We start from the raw sequence: 22434 nt of genomic DNA, 5'->3' as shown, positions 1-22434 counted from the left end.
GAAGCAGAAGAGAGAATATCAGACTTAGAAGACAGACACCAGGAAAGGAAACAGGCAAACCAAAGAAAAGAAGAAGAAATTAGAAATCTAAAAAATATTGTCGGGAATCTACAGGATACTATTAAAAAATCTAACATTCGGGTTCTAGGAGTTCCTGAAGGCATGGAGAGGGAGAAAGGATTAGAAGGCATTTTCAGTGAGATACTAGCAGAAAATTTCCCAGGTTTGGAGGACAGAGGCATCTTAGTACAGGAAGCTTATAGAACCCCTAATAAACATGACCAAAAGAGATCCTCACCACGACACGTCGTAATCAAACTCACCACAGTGAAACATAAAGAAAAGATTCTAAAAGGTGCAAGAGAGAATCGTCAGATTACTCTCAGAGGATCTCCAATTAGACTCACAGCTGACTTCTCATCAGAAACCCTACAAGCTAGAAGGGAATGGCGAGACATAGCCCAGGTACTAAGAGAGAAAAACTGCCAGCCCAGAATATTATATCCTGCAAAGCTCTCATTTGTGAATGAAGGTGAAATTAAGACTTTTCATAGCAAACAGAAACTGAAAGAATTTGTTGCCACTAATCCTGCCCTGCAAAAGATGCTTAAAGATGTGTTACACACAGAAACACAGAAACATGGTCACCAATATGAATGAAGGTAAAGGAAGGAGACCTCACAGCAAAAGATCACAGGAAGCTCAATTTCTCTTTGACATAGAATTAAACTCTGATGCACTGTTAGAGCAATGTGTTAAAGTAATCTATTATGTTCTCTTGATGTCTGTTAAATTCTAATTGTTCAAAAACAGCTGAATTTTTATTAAGAGCTATGGGTTATTTAACCATGTGCTTATTTTCAAAGACTTGAATAATCACTTTGTAACAATGATCAAATTTGGTCTATGTTATGTCATGATTTTAAGGAATCTTAGTTCAACCAGATATTTTGGATTTTGATATTGGTCTATTATGCTATGTTATATGTGCGTACATATTGTATGTCCACATGGGGAAACTTTATTAAGAGTTTTATTTTAAATGGCTTTTAGATAAGATTGTCCATAAATTTAAGCTGCTAAAATCAATCAAAGATACATTTTAATTTGTGTGACCTGAATCTGTGTATCATATGTTTTAAACTTGTTGGTAGAAAGAAACTAAAAACATTTTATATGGTTGTGCTTAAGTTTACTGGTTAAACAAACTACACCATGTTAGATATTTAAGACGTGTTTTCAAATACATGATTCTTAAAATTTATAGAAGGCATTGGACCTTCTGGTAAATGTTTTCTTAAGTTCTTATCTAAGGGTTGAAACGGTTTGCTAAGTATTCATGTAATATTGCTATTGTCAGCAAGTGATCTAGGACTTGCTCCCTCATTTCTCTATTCTAAGCCCAACTTGTTCTTTCATTTCTCTATTCTCTTCAAGGTAGGGAACTAATTCTATTATGAAGGAATCTGTAGGATGCACAATTTAATCTTTAGACCTTATAAGAGATGGCTAACATTTTTCTGTAATAGCATAGCCAAAATAAGAACTTAAATAATAATCTCATAGCTAGATTCACATCGCCATCAGCGAAGTATACAGTAAGTAGAAAAAAAAAAAACCTCCCTTTCAGACCAAAGGGAAAGAAAGTTTTAAAGTGAGAATATAATTTTCCTCATGGGCATTGTCTACCTTAGAAAAACTACTACAGAACATGCCTGTGACTATAGACTTGTAGTTCAGGCCACCGAAGATTAGAGATGGGACATGTGCACTCCCTTGACTTGCATCCTCTGGTCTGCTTTAACACAAACCAGGAGGAAAAGAAAGCTAGGCATCAGAAGCAATGGGTGGCAGGCCTATTAATGGCTGATCTGTATGGTGATCTGCCCTCAAGGAGACCCAACAGGCCAGTCCACTGCAGTGGCTTTCAATGTGGTAAGCCTGGGCTTCAGCAGAAGTCAGCTTGTGAAGAGCCCTGGCAGCTCTGCCAAGAGTTGGGTCACTGGAAATGGACCTGCCCTGGAGTCGAAGGATGCCCAGGTCAGAGCCACAGATCTTATTGGCTCCAAGCTGAAAAGCCCTTCACTCAGCCCAACTTCCAAAGTGACCACTGCAGCTGAGGGGACGGTCAAGTAGGGTCAGCAACATTGCAGGCAGAACTGTAAATTTCTTGTTAGAGATGCCACCTGCCTTTACCTGGCCAGCTCTCCTCCCAGGCCAGCCAAGTAATGAAAGTCAACAGAGTGCCTTCCCCTAGGAGGTTCACACCTCCCTTAGGATATACCCCATGTGAAGAGATAGATAGGTCTGGGCCTCTTAACTTACAAGGCCTAAAGCCCACCAGATTATTATCAAGCCCCTTCTATCAGGTTCTATTTGCCTCTCAATGAGGAAACTTAATTGTAGCTTAGACAGCACCTTTCTTAGCTCCTCTAATAATGACTCTGTCCTTTGTTCTAGACCCTGTCTAGTGCACTTGGGCCTCATTCCTTCGTAATCATAACCTCTACTCTACCACCAATGGCTCTACTCCCAACCTGTGTGTACTGATGGTCCTCTTCCCCACTTAATGCTGTATAATTGTTCAGACCTGGTAAATGCCACTCTTAGGATCATTGGTTACTATCCTCACCCTGTCTTTTATGACCTTGTCTAAATATGATCAGAGTCGGGGAACTTGGAAGGCTTCCATAGCCTTGGCAACTCATGATGACAGCCTAGGGTGGTTACTGGTGCCATAAACTAGAGTGTCAATTTGTTGGGTCAACAACAGGAGCCACTGTGCGCTTGCTCCTGATGTGGGATCTCTGTCCTTAATGTACTGTACATTTTGATTTAATGCTATAACTAGTACTCAAACAGTATGTTTCACTTTGTGTTTCTATGTGGGTGCAAACTGTTGAAATCTTTACTTAATGTATACTAAATTGATCTTCTGTATATAAAGAGAATTGAAAATGAATCTTAATGTGAATGGAAGGGGAGAGGGAGCGGGAGAGGGGAGGGTTGCGGGTGGGAGGGAAATTATGGGAAGGGGAAGCCATTGTAATCCATAAGCTGTACACTGGAAATTTATATTCATTAAATAAAAGTTTAAAAAAAAAATACAAAGCCAAAAAAAAAAAAAAGAATGGGAAAGCCATGCTATTTCAAAACAATTAATACTTTCAAAAGCACAAATGGATTTCTTTTAAAGAAAATCATTAAAGTGGAGATAAATGGATGTGCTAAAATTACAGAGTAAGTCTTTCTATCCATCATATATATTGATATATTTTCAACAAGAAGAAAAATCTCTAAATGCAATTCAGTACATAAAGTGGAGTGAAAACTATTTAAAATTAATGATATATGTAGAAAAACTATAAAGCACTGCTATGCAAATGTGAAGAAAAATACAATTTGTAAAATCTATATTTGACTATCATGATTATATCTGGTAAATTACAATAGGCAAATCAAGACTTTGTGTTACTTCTCTCTGTTACTCTTTCTCTGCCTTTCAAATAAAACTAAAATAAGACACTTTAAAGTTCATTGTGGCACCATATTATCTATAAAATCCTCAATTACTAGAAATTAAATAAAAACAGCTTTTTCATTTTATTGTTTGTCTTTTTGCCTATCTTTTTAAGAATAACACACAAAATTTTATTTATTGAAGGTGTACAACATGAAGTTTTGATATATGAATAAGTTTTAAAGTGGTTAAATCAAATGAAATAATGTATGAATATCTTTTTGTAATTACTTTTTCTATTGAGGACGTTTGAAATCTACCCTCTTAGCAATTTTGAAGTATATAATATGTTGTTTGAAACTACAGCTACCTTGTTGTACACTAGACCTCTTGAACTTATTTATTTCTCATAGTGGAAATTTGTATCCTTTGGACGAGGTCACCTCAATCTCTCCAATACCCTTTCAGCCCCTGCTAGTCACTCTGCTGACTACTTCTCTAATATCAATCACTCCTTATATTCAGCATACAAGAGTGATTGTACAATAACTCTATTGGTTTATATCACTTAATATAATAACCCCTAATTTCAAATTTCATCCTTATTGTAAATGACAGAATATTCTTTTTTAAGGCTGGATAATATTTCATTTTCTTTATCTGCTCATCCATTCATGGGTTCTTAGAGGGATTCCATTTTTGGCTATTATGAAAAATATGCAGAAACATATAAACAAGGATGTGCAGGTACATCTTCAATATAATGATTTCAGTTTCTTTGGATATATATCCAGCAGTGAGATTATTGGATCATATGGTCCATACTGTCAGATCTAGTCGATGTTAAAAGCTTTTGCAAATATAGTGGCTCATTGAGCAGAGGCATTAATTACTGAATGTATCCCTTGCAAAATATGAGTAGAACCTTCCAAATGCCCACCTATTTCTTACTCCAGAACATACAGAATAAGCTTCCATACTGTTTTTACAATTTATGTGTTCACAATTCTATTCATTCTCACCATTTGTTATCATTTGTATTTTTGATAATAGCTTTTCTAATAGATGTGGCAGATATCTGATTGTGATTTTTAACTTAATTTCTTCTGATTAGTGATAATGAACATTTTTTCATATACCTGTTTGTAATTTGTACATCTCCTTTTGAGACCACGTGATCTCACTCAAATGCATACTCTAAAAAATGCTGACAGAAGTGGAGAATAGAATGTTGATTACCAGAGGTTTGGCAGTTAGGCAAGCCAGAAGGATGGAGAGATGACGCTCACAATTTACATGATGACACACAATGACATTCAAATTAAAAGAAAGAATGAGAAAGGAAGGAGTAGGGAGGGTGAGAGTATGGGTGGGAGAGAGATTAGAGTGGGAAATATCATTATGCTCCAAAATCTGTGTATATGAAATACATGTAATTTGTTGACCTTGTATAAATAAAAAAATTTTAAAAAGATTTATATGATTACATTTATATAGAAAGAATAAATTTTAAGGGATCTATTGTAAAGCAAAATGATTATAGCTTATCATTATGTGTGGTATTCTTAAAAACATAAAAATAATGGGTATTATGTGCTCTCACTATAAAAATGATAATTATAGGAGGTAATGCATTTGTTAATTAACTAGATTTAATCATTCCATAATGTGAAAACATCATGTCATACATGATAAAAAGTTACAATGCTATTGCTTTCAACCAGAAAGGTAAAGAAAGGCAGCTTTTCAATGGCAGGTTGGTAATACCAGCTAGATGATGACAGCTTCCAAAGAAGCAGTTTGTATGTCAAGTGGATCAGCATAGATTAATTATATTTTGGAAAATGAGGTAAATAAAGTGTCAGATGAACAAATATGAGTGCAACAGTTTGAAAACAAAAAAGTTTATTTTAATGGCCATGTCAGAAGACTTCATTAACAAAATGCACATTTAATTATGTACGTTGAACACAAAATGGAAATATAGCAAAACTCATTACTAGTCTACAGATGTTTTGTGTAATTTTTAAAACTGTACACAGAAATTGATACTGCTCCTTTGTATATAAACCATCTGTCATATTTTATTAGGACATCTGTCAATTCTTGTAGAAAAATAAGTGAAAACCGAATGGATTTAACCTAAATGCAAATTATAGAAATTGAATTTATAGTTACACAAATAAAATAAAATATATATTTTTTCTCTACTGGCAATGTATCTGAGAAACAGCAAAAGAAAAAAATAAATTTTCTGCCTGCAATACATTTCTTATTTTTTATCTTACCAAATCTTTCTTTGCTCTGATCCTGGCATACTCTTAACTGCATCTGCATCTATTATATTATCTCTGCAGAATCAAAGGTACTGATTATTAATCTGTTCTGAAATTTTAATACTACTCAGCTAGCTGGTAACTCCAAAAGCTTGGAAGATCTACCTGATGTTAACAGCTTTTGCAAATGTAGTCCTCACTGAGCAGAAGCATTAATTACTGTATGCATTGCTTAAAGAAAAATAAGCTGGTAGACTTTTCCTTAACCCAGGCTGATCTCTTTCCCACACTAATCTCTGATGTGGTCTCAGCAGGCTAGTTCTTATGATTTCACGCATTTGTTGGATTCTGAGCTGTCCAGTGGACTCCTCTCCACAATATCCTGGAAGTAATTGTTCTCGGACTTCAGACTTCTGCTCATCCAGCAGATAGTCAAATACAAGTCTTAGAGTCAGGTCTTAATCATTATCTCTGACATAATTGCCTCTTGGATGGTTGATGAGGTTTTCTGGGATCTAATGTCTTTCTAAGACCTTTCTGGTGACGCTATGTAGTTAAAATCTTCTTTGACAACCAAGCCAACTGTAACTGTTTGTGAAACTGAAGGTTGATTTATGTTTTCTCTTTCTTAGCTCTCAAATTGCCATTTCTACATTATTCTAAGAATACTAATGGGAAGCATTGTGCCCTATATTGGCATCATACTTGGCATAGTGCCTCCCTAGAGTAGCTTGACATTTTCCTAATCAATGCTACAGAATATGAAAACAAACTCCTCCAGTCCAGAGTTGTTCTAAATATATTCCCCCTTTTTCTTATTTTTCTCTCTCACCACTTTTCCAGTTTCAGATTAGAGTGGTAAGAATGAGTATATGTGTTGGAAATCCCATCATCCCTGTCTGTCTTCTTCTCCTGAGTCCACAGGAAATCAAGGGTGAGTTTTAATGTTGAGATATGTTTTCATTCTCCTTCTTTACATTCCTCAAGGTGGAAATAAGCTGGCTTATCAGAAGGAGGGGGAGAAAGGAGGAGGAGGAAGAGGTAGAGGAGGAAAGGGAAGAGAAGGAAAAGAAGAGAGAGGAAGAAGAGAAGAAAAAGGAGGAGAAAGGGAATGGGAGAAGATATTTCTGAGGACATATTTGAAAATTCGATCCTTGTTGAAGTATAATTATTTTTAAAATCTATTTGACCATTTTGTTGACCTGTCTCCTTTCTAGATATTCCTTTTCGAAAAGGCCACATCTGACTGCTCACTTCTATATCCTCAGCACCAGCAAAGCCAGGCACATGGTCAGTTCTTAAAGAAACTATTAATTCAGTGAATTCATGAAGTAAAAGTATAAGATAAATTACAAAATAGCCACATGGCCACCAAAATGACTCCCCTTGATCCCTGCTTCTTGTATTAGATCATTACCAGCCCCAGGTGTGGGCTGGCTCTTTTGGCAGGTATCTAACAATGAGAATCTGACAACAATGATGAGTTATGACTTCCAATACTAGGTTGCAAAGTCTATAGCTTTCTCGCCATCTCTCTTTGTCAGTCTGGTTCTGTTTCTGTCTCTGTATCTCAACTCTCACTCTAGGGGAGAGAAGCTGTAGTTTGTGAGTAGCCCTATGGAGAAGCTCAGTGACAAGGGTCTAAGGTCTCTGGCTAAGGGCCAGTGGAAACCTGACCCCTGCCGACAGCCCTGTGAATGGGCTTGGGAGTGGATCCTCCTTCTTTCCAGTGTGGAATTTTATATACTGGGTGGCAACTGTTGGTACCTCAACGAGACTGATTCTGAGGGCTCAGCTGAGCTGTACCCTAATGCTGGTTCCCAAAATTGTGAGATGATACATCTTATTTTTTTAAGCCACTGTGATTTGGAACAATTTTTTTGTGTAGCAATAGAAAACATAGATTTGTAAAATGTTAACATTTTATATACTAAGAAAAAATTTCCTTATGAATCATCACCTTCCACATAGGTTCTAGTGATAATATATATGTGTTTTTCTATTGACTAAGATCTAAGGATTTTAAATTTAAGTACATGCTGGCAATGTGATTCATTATCCAATCATTTTATCTACATAATATATTTGTCCAAATGTTTTTGCTGGGCCCACTAAATGTGGAAGCTTTCTTGGGTAAATGTTCATGTTCAAAGGCAATTCAGATATTTTTAACTAAGTGATGAAAAGAGACAGACAGACCTGTTTGAAAAACACAAGAAATAAATAAAATCCCAAGGATACCTAGCTAAGGATGTACCAATTGATTGTGATTGAAGCCTGTGCAACAAAAGGCAATAACTATTTGTTATTTCAAAGGACTCTGAGATATAATTCTGCTTCTCATTTTATTCTCTGGAAAGAGGCCAGACATTGGCTGGTTCTGTCCAAGAGTAACTCATTCCACCTCATATTAGGAAGTTGCTCTCAGAAATCTGTGTGGCTTTATTATTTAGAAGGTCTCTGTCTCTACAGATAACTTAACATGTTTTCTAGTATTGGCTGACACATACAAAAGGTAGCAGTATACTTTAAGAACTTGTACTCTAAGTTTATTCCAGTGAAGAAAATAATTATGGGCCGGCGCCGCGGCTCAATAGGCTAATCCTCTGCCTGCGGCACCGGCACATCGGGTTCTAGTCCCTGTCCGGGCGCCGGATTCTGTCCCGGTTGCCCCTCTTCCAGTCCAGCTCTCTGCTGTGGCTCAGGAGTGCAGTGGAGGATGGCCCAAGTCCTTGGGCCCTGCACCCACATGGGAGACCAGGAGGAAGCACCTGGTTCCTGGCTTTGGATCGGCGCAGTGTGCCGGCTGCAGTGCGCCAGCCGCAGTGGCCATTGAAGGGTGAACCAATGGAAAAGGAAGACCTTTCTCTCTGTCTATCTCTCTCACTGTCCACTCTGCCTGTCAAAAATAAATAAATAAATAAATAAATAAATAAATAAATAAAAGAAAATAATTATGAATAATGGTAGCTACACAGAAAAATAATTTATCTGTTTGAGAGTTAGAGTTAATATTGGAGAGACTTTGTAGATCAGTTTCCATTGACTATAATGCTTTAGCATCTATGATGTTGGCTCTTTACCAGTGGGCTAATAAGGGGATCAGATCAGTGGAGCTTATTATTATCTAACCAGACCTTCAAATTAAAATATCCAAGCATTTATAGAGAAATAGTTACCTCATTTTGGGGTTGGGGAATTAAGTTGAGGAAATGGTTGGCAAGATCAAGGTGAAGTACCCAAACCCAGTCCAAACAACTGGGGTTCAGAAGGGAAGTTAATATCCCCCATTAGGAAAGTGGACTGAACACACCTATGTCACCAGGGCATATGAGTGTAGAGTTAGAAGAAAGAGTGGCTCGAGCTCATGGGCTGCTGGATACTGGCTTAGAGAAATACATTCTATTCTAGCACCCACTTAATAATTTATAGCACATTTCCAGGCTTAGTGAAAACCAAGTCAGGATCCTATGAGAGAAAGTCCACAAATAAGTTTTGGAATGTGGAAGGAACTACAGGTGACAGACTGATATTTTAAAACTTCAGAAACTTTAATATCCACTTATAGTGGCTCAAAATATACTAAGAGAAACATCAGGGGTAAGGAGGATTTCTGCTAAACAAATTCAAAAGAATTCTTGGACAGGATGCTAAGGCATTGACAGTGGTCAAATACTAAGGGTGGGGTGTTTTCACTAAGCAAATATGGCAGGATTCCCATTCAAACTGGACTCCACAGACACAAAGAGGGAAGCCCAAAGCTGGGACCCAGACAGAAAGGACTCAAGTGTGTTTAATTATTGATTGAGAGCAAACGTAATATAGTAGGCGCCTCCACTGTCTCCTCAAGTGGGAAATGGATATATCCTAAGTGTCCTCCACAAATATAATTCTAAACCAAAACCTGAAACAAAGCAGAATTTAGTTTAGTGAAGGAGAGGCAGTGGACTTGTGCAAGATCTCCTCAAATGAAGAAAGCAGTGTGTGCCCATGCCCATTATCATGAGAGCCTATCATGTTTAGGAATTGATGAATATTTAAATATGGTTAAAAGATAATGTATGAAGACACACATAGGGTGGTCTGGAAAAAGGTGAGTTTGGGGAATAAGTAGATACCCATTTAAGGACTTTTCAAGCAAGATCCCAATATAGCAGGAGACTTGGAACTTGTGAGGTTTAAAATGTTGCCTGCATAAGGCAAATCCATGGATATATGACTCATCTATGTGATAAACTCTCGACTTAAATCCTGACTTAATCCTCTGATATTTTGGGACTAAAGCTCTTTCTCACTGCTACCTGGTTTGTCCCCTCCCTCATCTTAAATACTTTCCCCTGTTTTTCACATTTCTCCACACTTTGTTGGACACCATTTCTCAGTTCTTTTTAGCTTTGTCTCTTGCACTTCTCTGGTCATTAATTTTCTGTCTTGACTCCTTCAGAATGGAACCACAGGGTATAAAACCACTTAGCTGTATTCTAGATTTGGTTCTCGGCAATAGGATAAAACATAACATTGTCATCCTCTTGTTCCTTTTATTTGTGTCATTGTTTGCTATGTGAGTCAAGGACTGTGAGGTGATACCACATTTTTATTTGCTAGCTTTTCTTTGTGTAAATAATCAACTGTTTGAATTTAAGTGTGTAACTTGTCGAATCAGTCAGACCCTTGGAATTTGAGAAACTGGTATGAATTAATGCTTTTCAACTGTATAAATATAGAAACACAGATGCAATATGTGTCTGTATGTGTGATACACACATACACACACACATATATACACATACTTACATACATATGTACATTAACTCTGTTCACCAACAGCATCACGGAGCAATAACACCCTATCAATAATGAGCTCACTTAGCATGTAGATCTTGGTTTTTGAATTCTATTTGAACCAGCAGCTATTGGAGAAATGGCTTATTTCAATGCTACAGCAGATGAAAGATGAAAATTTCATATGTCAGAAATTAAGAAAGCACTAAAAATGATAGAGGTATATCTGAAAGTTATGATCAGCTTGAAGGGACTGAAACTGACCCAAATTGGGCAATTTGGGTATAAAATAAGTAGCGATAAACATAACAGCAGTCATTTGAATACAATACTGATTTACCAAAACACCTGATTCCCCACTATCCTCATGTTTTTGAATTTTCATGCTGCAATTTAGACTCTCCCTGAGTTTCCTTTACCATAGCCATAGATTTTGTTTTATCTGTTAATGATCACACCACATATATTTTCTGTCTTGCAAAATGTTATTGTAGTGACTCTTCCTTCATTGTGTCTGTCACTTTAAAATCATCTTGGAGAGATTTCAGGAGAGAATGACAATGAGCACAACATCCCATAAAATTTGAGTGCTAGCCTGAGAAACAATCCATCATTTATGGTATTGTTTATATGAAGGAAGAAACACATTCAGGAATTCAAATAGTGAACATACAAATGGACTTTTGAAAATAACTAAATTCTGGGACGGGTGCTGTGGCGTAGTGGGTAAAGTCACTGCCTTCAGTGCCAGCATCCCATATGGGTGCCGGTTCGAGTCACAGCTGCTCTACTTCCAATCTAGCTCTCTGGCCTGGTAAAGCAGTAGAAGATGGCCCAAGCCCATGGGCCCCCTGCACCCACGTGAGAGACCTGGAAGAAGCTCCTGGCTCCTGACTTCGGATCAGCGCATCTCCAGCCGTTGCGGCCATTTGGGTAGTGAAACAGCAGATGGAAGACCTCTCTCTCTCTCTCTCTCTCTCTCTCTGCCTCTCCTTCTCTCTCTGTGTAACTCTGACTTTCAAGTAAATAAATAAATCTTTAAAAAAAAGAAAATAAGTAAATTCTGTCTTCATTAATTTTTCCTATTCACCCCAATAATCTTCATTTTTGGAAGCTGAAATATCACGGAAAAATTACTAAAATATTTCTTTTAATATGAGGAATTGAATTTAAAATTATCAAGAAACTGCTGTAGCTATGAGTACAAAATTAAAAAAAGATAAATTCTGTTTTAGGTATTTATCAAAATCCATCTAGTACTCATTTTAAGTGTATAAATATAAATTCCAATTATCACTCATGTAAAGACTAATGGATATTATTGTTATTGTCTTAAGATGGACTTTTCCTGTTCAATGAGAGAAACTGTAGTTCCCTAAAGTACTTATCTGCATTTAACTCACTGTGTTCAGGTTTTTTGACAATCATTCAACTAAAGTTTCTCTACCAGAATAAAGTGATATTTAAAAAATTGGGACTTCCGGGAGCGCCTGGGCGCCGCCGCCGCCTGCTCGCCTCGCTGCCAGCGGGCCCGGGGCCGCCGAGCCGGCGAGCGCGCAGGCCAGGCCGAAGCTCCGGTGCCGGCGCGGCTGGGGTCGGTCTGTGGCCATGGGGGCGTCCGCTCGGCTGTTGCGCGCGGTGATCATGGGAGCTCCGGGCTCGGGCAAGGGCACCGTGTCTTCGCGTATCATCAAGCATTTCGAGCTGAAGCACCTCTCCAGCGGGGACCTGCTGCGACAGAACATGCTGCGAGGCACAGAAATTGGTGTGTTAGCCAAGACTTTCATTGATCAAGGGAAGCTCATTCCAGATGATGTCATGACTCGGCTGGCCCTTCATGAGCTGAAAAATCTCACTGAGCACAGCTGGCTGTTGGATGGTTTTCCAAGGACACTCCCACAGGCAGAAGCTCTGGACAGAACTTATCAGATAGACACCGTGATTAACCTGAACGTACCCTTTGAGGTCATTAAGCAACGCCTTACTGCTCGCTGGATTCACCCAGCCAGTGGCCGTGTCTACAACATTGAGTTCAACCCTCCCAAAACTGTGGGCATCGATGACCTGACCGGAGAGCCTCTCATTCAGCGTGAGGACGACAAGCCAGAGACGGTCATCAAGAGACTGAAGGCATACGAGGCTCAAACGGAGCCGGTCCTGGAATATTACCGGAAAAAAGGGGTGTTGGAAACGTTCTCTGGAACAGAAACCAATAAGATCTGGCCCAGCGTATATGCTTTCCAACAAAGATTCCAGAAACACACCAGAAGGACTCCGTCACTCCATGAGGAGAAACGCACATCACCAGGAAGAGAGCAGGAGCTGCTTGTGCTCACCTCCAGAAACCCCTCTGCCTAGGGCTCCAGCACGTGTGAATTCTTTGGAAATTGTGTCTTATGTCTACTATTTTTTTTGGGATACTACTAAGGATGTGCCAAATGATCAAATAGAAAATATTCATCTTTTATGACCCTCTAATATGTTTTATCCAGTTATCTTTGATAGGTTATTCAAGAACAGCAGGATGGCTAATCTTTTGAAAACCTGGGGAAAGCAAAAATGTGAAAGTCATTGATAGCAATCATTTTGTTTGATAAAGACAAGTATTTGATAAGATTTTCGTTTTCTGGAAAAGTTTAGTCATTTCTGGCACCGTGGGACATGGTTTTGTGAGACATTCTATTAAATTATAGAAAAAAAAGCAACTGGAACTACAGATCTGCTACAAGATGCAAATTCACTGATGCCTTTACACTAAGAAACTTACAAGTTAGCCAAATGTGCTGTATCTATGTTGTTGGTAAGGGTACCTTCCGTTTACTCAGAATTTCCAGTTTGCCATAAATATCTGTCAGCATAAGGGAAGATAGTACTTTAATAATGACGCTTTCTTCTGAAAATATATGTCTTGAGGCATGATTTATGTCAGAAATTTGACATTATCAGTTCTTGGATAAGCACCAAAGTTGAACCAGTTTTCAATGGAAAATGTAATAAAGTTTTACATTTTCAACTATTACTCAGGTTAAGAAATTTGTTAAAGAAATCTATGTCCTTTCTCTTTTTGACCAAATGTGTGATCTGCCTTGATAAGTAACAAGTTACAGTAAAAAAAAAGAAGAAACCCATGTTACTACATAAAGTAGGGGTACTTTATCCTCTGGAAATAGGTTAGACATGCTTGGGGTATGTTCTCTTGACCCAAGTAGCCTTCATAATTAGTAAGCAGGCACAGCCATAAAACGAATTAAATGTTATGTTAAAAAGGACCAGGAAAATAACTGAGTATTCCTGATTGAAGAAATCTCCTGGCATTCACAGCCACCATATTTTAAGAGTGGAAAAAAAATCTCTGCTGATGTCATCTGAGCAGCCACTGTGAAATCTTAATCATTTTAGGCTCCTCACTGGGGCAACAAGGATGCACATGTGTGGACTGTGGTCTGGGAAGAGAAATGGATAATACGAAAAGTGGCGGAAAACCCAATCATATCTTCCATGGGATACTCTGTATTTGACTTGGTGCTAAATGAAATGAAACAAGCCTTAGTACAAACTGGCATTAACTGCCTTTGCAAATCTGGTCCACTGTATTCTACACATTTAAAATGTAAATGTCCGCAAGTGGTTCTTACATTTGGGGGAGGGGGGGGAATCTTACTTTTCTTATGATTTTTTTTAAAATTCACTGTTGATTTTTCCAAAAGGACCAAGGCTTTTAAAAAAGATTATAACAAATATCATCCTTTATAATACTTTCTATAATGCTTTATTTGAATGTTACAATTATGTGCTTTCTAAAAATATTGTTAACTATTATGTTTATGAATATCACTAGGTTATCAGGCATACATTATTTTCTATTAGAATAAATGAAATATCAGCACTGTGGCTCTTACTTTGGACCTTTCACACAGCTTAGCTTATTTCACCCCACCTTCCTTTCCACTGCTCTGATATCCTTGGTGTGGCTGTGTTTTAATAAATGTTCTTAAAACAGTAAAAAAAAAAATAAAAATAAAAATAAAAAATTGGAAGTTCCGGCACTGTGGCATAGTGGGTAAAGCCACCGCCTGCAGTGCTGGCACCCCATATGTTTGCCAGTTGGAGTCCTGGCTGCTCCACTTCTAATCCAGCTCTCTGCTATGGCCTGGGGACGCAGTAGAAGATGGCCCAAGTGCTTGGGCCCCTCCACCCATGTGGAAGACTTAGGGGAGGCTCCTGGCTCCTGGCTTCCACTGGCCCAAGTCTGGCCAATACATCCATTTGGGGAGTGAGCCAACATATGGAGGATCTCTCTCTCTCTCTCTCTCTTTCTCCCTCTCTCTCTCTCACTCTGTAACTCTGACTTTCAAATAAAATAGTTAAATCTTTTAAAAAAAATCCACAGTCTTAAATCTCTATGAATTCTTAAGGGCAAATGTGAATCTTGGGTAGCTACCACTCATTCGAATTTAATCAGCACTTTATGGTTACACTGATGTTTAAAGATAAAAGCCTCGGTCTTTTAAAATGCATATGTATATGTGTGATCTTTAATTTAGAGAACTCAAAGTTCATAACAGTTAATCAAATTTGGCTCCATAATTTAAAATTTATAGAGGAGTAGTCACTTAATAAACTTTTGTTGAATTAATAGTTAAATTTAATATTAATAGTCAGTGGTAGTAAATAAAGTGGAATAAAGTATTTTAAGACTTGAATAGTTAATAATAAAGTATTAAATATTTCAAAAGAGTTAATAGAGTAAATTTCAAATATTTCAACCAAAAAATAGTAAGTTAGATGATGGTTATGTTTATCAGCTTGAATTAACCATTCCACACTGCATGCATACATAAAAACACATCAATGTATACAACTGTATTTTGTGTTTTATCTATGTTTTGTCAATTAAGTTAACATTAATAACATAAACTGACAAAAATGGAGGAACTTGTGGGTGGATCATTAAATTCCCCCCCTCAATCTTCCCAACACAACCTTTTAAAAACTAGCACATACATCCTTGCACCTGAATGGAGTTAAGGACATTTTAATAAGACATGCGGCCAACTGAAAATCTAATCATAGTCTGCGCAAACAATCCCACTCCTAAACAGAGCATGCACGGAATATATTGATCATTAAGTTATCTTTAAGTTTGTAGGAAATGGTAGACTGATCTGGAAAAAGCTAAGGCCTTCAAATATGTAATGGTAGTATTTGTTGTAAGTAAAATTTATATATAATGGAGGCAAATAAAATTAAGTTGATTGGAGTAGGGTATATGTATTGCTGAGGAACCTGGCAAAGGTTGATGAAGTGATAGCAAATTCAAAGAGAACAAAATATTAACATTTCAAAGGTTTATTTTACTGTAGTGAAATAAAATCTTCCTAAGAGGAAATAAGCAATGTGCTTTGTTATTGAGGGAGAAGTTGGGAATTATGCATTACTATTTAATCTCTAGTGTCTAACACAATGAATTCCCACTACTGATCATCCGAAGCCAACTATATAGTAACTATTAACTTAGAGGTGTGCTGCAGAATGGGTAAGAAAAGATTCAGGAGTTCAGCTGCCTGAATTTAAAATCGTGGTCCATCACTTAACAGCTACATGACCTTGAGAAATTTCTCTCTACGTAGAAAGGTAATGATAAGATTAACACTACGCAATGAATGAATATATGCAAGGTGATTAAAGATGTGCTGGCATATTAAGTACTATATTACCTTTATATCTTTTCCTTTTTTTGTAAATTAAAGACTATTTTTATAAAACTCTAAAAGAACTAGGAAAAGAAATAGTAGGAAATTCTTTTTTCCCTTTTTTCCCTTTGATTAAATGCTGATTTAAATTGGGAGTTATCAAAATAGCCTAATGGTCATATACAGCACTGCATGCACAGAAAAATATGTGAATTCTTCCTAAAACTTCTCAGGCAAGACATCAAAAAAATCATATGTCATTGGATTAAAGGTGCTTTTATTGGATGCTTATAGGAACTATATTTAGGAGATATGTTTATGTAAACAGGTTTTTTTATTTTTCTTTAGGCTAAAACAGCTAAATAGGTATTTATTGTACACATGTAACTCTCTCAGCCATAACTGAGAATGGAATTAGTTCAGAATGTTACAGGCCCAGGGAAAAGGACCATTGGGGACTTTTTTGGTGTCAGCAAAATGGATCTCTGATGTTTCAGCAATCCAACCGCGATGGAAGTTTCAGATCCATGAAGAGACAAGCTGTTGATAATATCAGGCAGTCCATCAACTTGTACCAGCGTCCCAGACTCCAACACTTCTTACTTCTGCTCCTGTGGTCATCATGTGTACACAAGCCAACAGTTCACTTGGATCTTTCTCTCATAGTTCTTTTGCGTTTCAGCCTTGCCTTTGGTTCTTCCTCCACTTGGCTCTCACGGCTTGTAGAGTCCTAAGGACTTTTTTTTGTCTACGTAACTGTTCTGAATTGTTGTCATAGAATTTCATAAATGTAATAACTAAGAGATTTCTTAGCCTGATTACTTCATTTTCTTGACAACAAAATCAAAGTCAATAATTGCAACCAGCACTTTAAGAACAAACACTCAGGATCTGAAATAAGTCTGGAATTTAGTTCTATGTGTTTTCATGACAAGGATGCTATGCAACCTCAGATCTTTTTTCTGAGCTAACGTGTGCCCCATTCACAGGAAGAGATAACCTGTAAATATTATTTGTATTAAGACCCATAAATTTTACCTCCTATCTTCTTAGAATAATAAAGTTTAACCATACAAATTATAAATGTATTATCTAATATTCAAGAAATGTAGAAAAGTACAAAATTTTTGTCCAATCAACCAAAACCCTATACTCCAAAATAATCATTAAAGGGAGGATAATACACTTTCAGGCACCTTTTCAAGGATAAATAAATATATAAAACCAGAGAGTAATACACATAGAAGTTGTTTTATGTGAATACTGTCACATTTATAATATGTATATTAATGTATATTTTAATTCAGTTGATAAATATATAAAAACTTAATTTGACTTTAACTGAAAAATTAATGAATTTGAAACTTGAGGAATTGCTTACTTGGAGCCTAGATTCAAAAAATTGAATTTTTTATTAATATTCATGTTTTGGTTGACTGGATTTTATTATTACATTATTGGAGGTTCTTGTTGTAAACGTAGAAAATAGCATAAAGACAGAATGATTTTTTTTCTAAGAGTATTGCGTAGCTCAGAGAATTCACAGAAATGTTTGGAGAACTAGGGTAAAGGGGAGTTCTATGGTTGGGGTGTTGTCTGTCCATTGAAAGGTTCTTGTGTTGGGAGGTTGGTCCCAGGACGGCGATGTTTCAGGAAATGCTCTGCAGATGAAAATTGACTTTCTCCCTAAGAAGGTAAGGTCTTGCTTCAGAGTTTCAGGAGTCTGTCGTCTGACTCTTGAGATTTATTTTCAAATACATTATATGCTGTCACCAATATTCCAAGAAGCTCCTAAACTACAGCTCCTTACTTGTAGGGGTTGCAAATTGAAGCAATTTCTTCTTTCTTGAGCAGGAATGTCTTGGCATTCCCAGATCAGTATCTTCACAGATGGTGCCTTCCTCTGAATTGTTAAGAGTACATTCTTCTGGAATACATGTATATTTTCACAAGAGCCCTTTTTCTAGTTAAAGAATCATGTTGACATTGTTAGTTTCCTGTTATTAATATCAATTTTGGTACCATATATAATAGACTTCCATAAATACAAACTACTCCCCTTTCTCCAGTACACGATTATCTAACAAAATGTTTTTAAATCCTTTGGGGGAAGTTATCAGAGGACTATTTTCTGTGCACAAGTGTAGGGATAATGCATTAACATTAGCCAAAGGGAGATTTCTCCTGGATGGCATCAGTGATTAATTCTGAAGCTTTAAGAAGAACTGACCAATCCCCTAGAACTATTCCAAACAATGGAAAGGGGGAACTCTTACAAAGTCATTCTATGAGGCCTGCGTGATTTTAATTCTAAAATCAGAAAAAGAATACAACAATAAAGAGAACCATAGACCAATATCCCTGATGAATATAAATGAAAAAATTCTCAAAAATGAAATACTATCAAATGGAACCCAACAACACCTCAAAAATATCAATCACCCTGACCTTGTAGGATTAATCTAAGGGATACAGGGGTGGTTTGAAATATGTAAATCAATAAACATGATAGATCACAGCAGCAGAATCAAGGAATCCTAATACACTTGCTGGGAATGCAAACTAGTACAACCACTGTGGGAAACAGTACAGAGAGTCCACAAAAACTAAAAATAGAGCTACCATGTGATCCAGCTATCCCACTACGTAACTTCTTGTCATCATTGAATGTACCCTCTACATAGTGATAAACCCTTACTTTCTCTCTTGATGATCCTTGTCATCAATATCACATTATATAATATCCTTGTTTTTAAGCAAAATTTTATGAATATGTATATAATATTTATATATAAGTAAATATGGAAAATGTTGAAAATTATAAATCTAGATAAATATTTTTTAAAAAACAACATTTGTCTCTCTGCTTGTGAATGACTATGACGTGGAAGCTATGCGGTGAATTGCAGTGTCTCAGTTTGCCAGCTGACACCTGCTTTCTGCTAACCAGCCATTTTTTTTTTTAAGATTTTATTCTTTCTAGAGGTAGAGTCACAGACAGTGAGAGGGAGAGACAGAGAAAGGTCTTCCTTCCGTTGGTTCGCTCCCCAAATGGCCGCAATGGCCGGAGCTATGCCGATCTGAAGCCAGGAGCCAGGTGCTTCCTCCTGGTCTCCCATGCGGGTGCAGGGCCCAAGGACTTGGGCCATCCTCCACTGCCTTCCCAGGCCACAGCAGAGAGCTGGAACAGAAGAGGAGCAGCCAGGACCAGAACCGGCGCCATATGGGATGCTGGCACTGCAGGCAGAGGATTAACCTACTGCGCTACAGCACTGGCCCCTAGCCAGCCATTTTTAAGTATAGAATATGAGCCACAACTTAGTCACATATCCAATTATCTCATACATATAGATGCAGCAGAAACATATTAAGCTTTGCAAAAGGGCACATTACATCTTATGATGACTATATTATATAATATACCTAATAAATGTTTGGTACTTATCCCTGGTTTATGGCATACAACTTATAAATTCCTTGAAATCTCTAGAATAACAAGTCTCTTGTATGCTAAGGAGCATACTGAAGACTGGGGCCCTAAGACAAGCTTCAGTTCCAGAAAGACCAGCATTTTCAGAGAGTTGGCACTTTCATTCCCACCCTTCAGACTAGGGAAGGGGAGAAGAGCTCAAATTATGTCAACCACCAATTGCCATTGGTTTATTCAATTGTGCCTATATTATAAAATCTCAATAAAAGCCTGAAGTGAGGAGGTTGAGAGCTCCGGAGTTGTTGAGCATACTTCTGCACTGGGAGGTTGTCACATCTAAAGGGCGTGGCCTCCTGACTTTCTCCATCTTGTCCATCTGGCCTTTCCTGAGTTTTACATTTTATTAAAAACTGATAATGGCAATTAAAGTGCCATTTCTGTGGTTAAGCAAATTATTGAAACTGAAGTAGAGTTTGTGGGAACCCCATATTTACTGCAATAAAGTCAGACAGAGGTATGTATACCCTGGGTATTCAACACTTGACGTGGCGTCTGATAGAGGGCACTCTTTGTGAATGAGCCCTTAAATTTGTGGAGTCTGATGCTAACTGGGCGATAAGCATCAAATTTGTGTTTATTTGTGAAATACCTTTTTGGTTTTTGGAGATTTGGGCAATTGGTTATTAGTTTTGGAAAATCCTAAGTTATGATTAGATGTAGTTTATATGCACATTACTTTTGAATATGAAGTCTTATGCCTGACTTCTGTATTTATAGAATTCTTTGTGAAGCTGGGAAGTATATTGTGTGGTGATATTGTCCTTAACTGGCCCCATTTATGGAGCCTACAGACCCTCTGGAAAACAGGTGGTGTCTCTGATCTCATGTAATGATAATTTCTAATTTTACATCTATTTGAGACCCTGTTTTATTTCTCTGTAGTGTAATGGATTCTTTGATCCGTTATTTAGCTTAGGCTATGTGTCAAGAAGCCATTTCTGTCTTGTATTAGTCAGCCTGGGCTGCTGTAACAGAGTACCACTCACTGGGTGCCTTAACAGAAATTCTCACTGTGTTCTCAGAGGAATCCAGTGTCTCTTTTCTTATGTAGACAGAAAAAATTTCTATCAGAATAGCTCCCCTTCCACGGCATCCTTTAACCTTAATTTCCTCTCTAAAGGTTATATGCATATTGGAGTTAGAGTTTCAACATAGGAATATGAAAGGGACACACTTCAATTAACAAATCTTTCATCAGGACTAGAGTGAGTGTCTTTTTGAGGATTTCAAATTGCAAGTCCAGCTTTTTGTATATTACTAATAATACATACTCCCCAAATGAACATGCCAAATATTCATTCCTGTCTTTCCCTCGACCCATAAGTATATGAAAATAAGTGAAGAAAGCTAGTGTAGAATAGAGAAGCAACCTCTACCTTAAAGGCGATAAAACAACACAGCTTACAGAACTGTGTGTCTGTGGGAGTGGCTTCAGGATGATCAGTAAAGAAGTTTAGCAATGGCTTTGAGCTATCATAACAGTGGTAACACATAAGAAAGTCTCAGAATGAAAGTAAAATGAAAAAGACACAATACCTGACATTAATCTTTTACTCTTTCTATACTCTTTCTATCTTAATAAAGCTAATATGTGCCTGTTGTGTGACCAATTGTTCTATACATAGCTTCACATCTACATTAACAACTCCCTCTCACTTTCCCTTTCCATCCCACCTATTAAACAATAATTATAACAATTTAATATATACAATATTTCATACAAACCATGAAACATGTTATACATTTACATATATTTGTGCATATTTATTGACATCTCCCCTTGCTTTAAAAACTAGAATCATTAGATAATAAATTGTGTTTTATATATTTTGTCAGGCCACTAATTACACACTAGGTCATGCTTTTGAAATAGTTCCATGATGTTGTATATCACTGATACACTGTATAAATTTTGAGTTACTGATTTTAAAATAATAATTCATATATACAGCAAAATTCATTGTACATATCTTCCAAGACACTGATCCTTTTATTTCAGAAGGACATATTTTTAAAAGTAGGATTGAAAAAAAGAAGAAATGTAAATTTTAAATTTTAGTAAGGGAATGAACCTGGTGGTGCCAGAGGTTAAGCTGATACACTCTCATCCATATTGGAGCACTAGTGTGAGTCTTGACTACTTTGTTTCCCACCCAGCTCCCTGTTAATGCTCCTGGGAAGGCAGTGGAAGATTGACCCAAATGCTTAAACCCTTGTCAACCACGTGGGAGACCAGAATGGATTTCCTGGCTCCTAGCTTCAGCACGGCCCAGCTATGGCTGCTGCAACCATTTGAGGAGTGAACTAGTAGATAAAAATCTCTCTCTCTATGATTCTACCTTTCAAGGAAATAAATAAATGCTAGGAAAATAATTTTAATAGCTCCTTGGGTAATAATTATTATAGTGATAATAAATATAATTAATAGTTACAATTAAAAATATGTTAGTGTAATTAAAATTATATATTTTTGCATACTCCAGCCAGCTATCATTCATAATGGGTTCACAAAAAATAGTTATTGCTTATTAGAAATTTATATTTGAAAAGTGGTTAATCCTATAAATACTTTTCATCCAACCTCAAGATTTGTTAAGTTGTGGTTTTACAACTAAAGAAATGTGTCTTGCTAACAGAACTGATTTTTTATATATAAATAATTTTAAAAGGCAGGCAGTAAAACTCATCCTGCCATTTTTTTATGGGCTAATGTTAGAAAGTTAAAACTTTAAA

The 22434-nt window shown here is 37.0% G+C and overlaps 1 protein-coding gene across 1 annotated transcript; it reads left to right on the top strand.

Annotated features, from left to right (window-relative positions):
• Positions 1-12031: 12031 nt before the first annotated feature.
• On the top strand, positions 12032-14510 carry LOC133755998 (GTP:AMP phosphotransferase AK3, mitochondrial-like). Its single transcript, XM_062186316.1, has one exon. It carries the CDS (start codon positions 12127-12129, stop codon positions 12874-12876), a length of 750 nt encoding a protein of 249 aa, XP_062042300.1. The 5' UTR covers positions 12032-12126; the 3' UTR covers positions 12877-14510.
• The last annotated feature ends 7924 nt before the right edge of the window (positions 14511-22434 follow it).

Source organism: Lepus europaeus, chromosome 3 (genome assembly GCF_033115175.1).
Source record: "Lepus europaeus isolate LE1 chromosome 3, mLepTim1.pri, whole genome shotgun sequence".
NCBI lineage: Eukaryota > Metazoa > Chordata > Mammalia > Lagomorpha > Leporidae > Lepus > Lepus europaeus.
The sequence above is the reverse complement of the archived record's forward strand: the minus strand, read 5'-3'. Positions and strand labels throughout refer to the sequence as shown.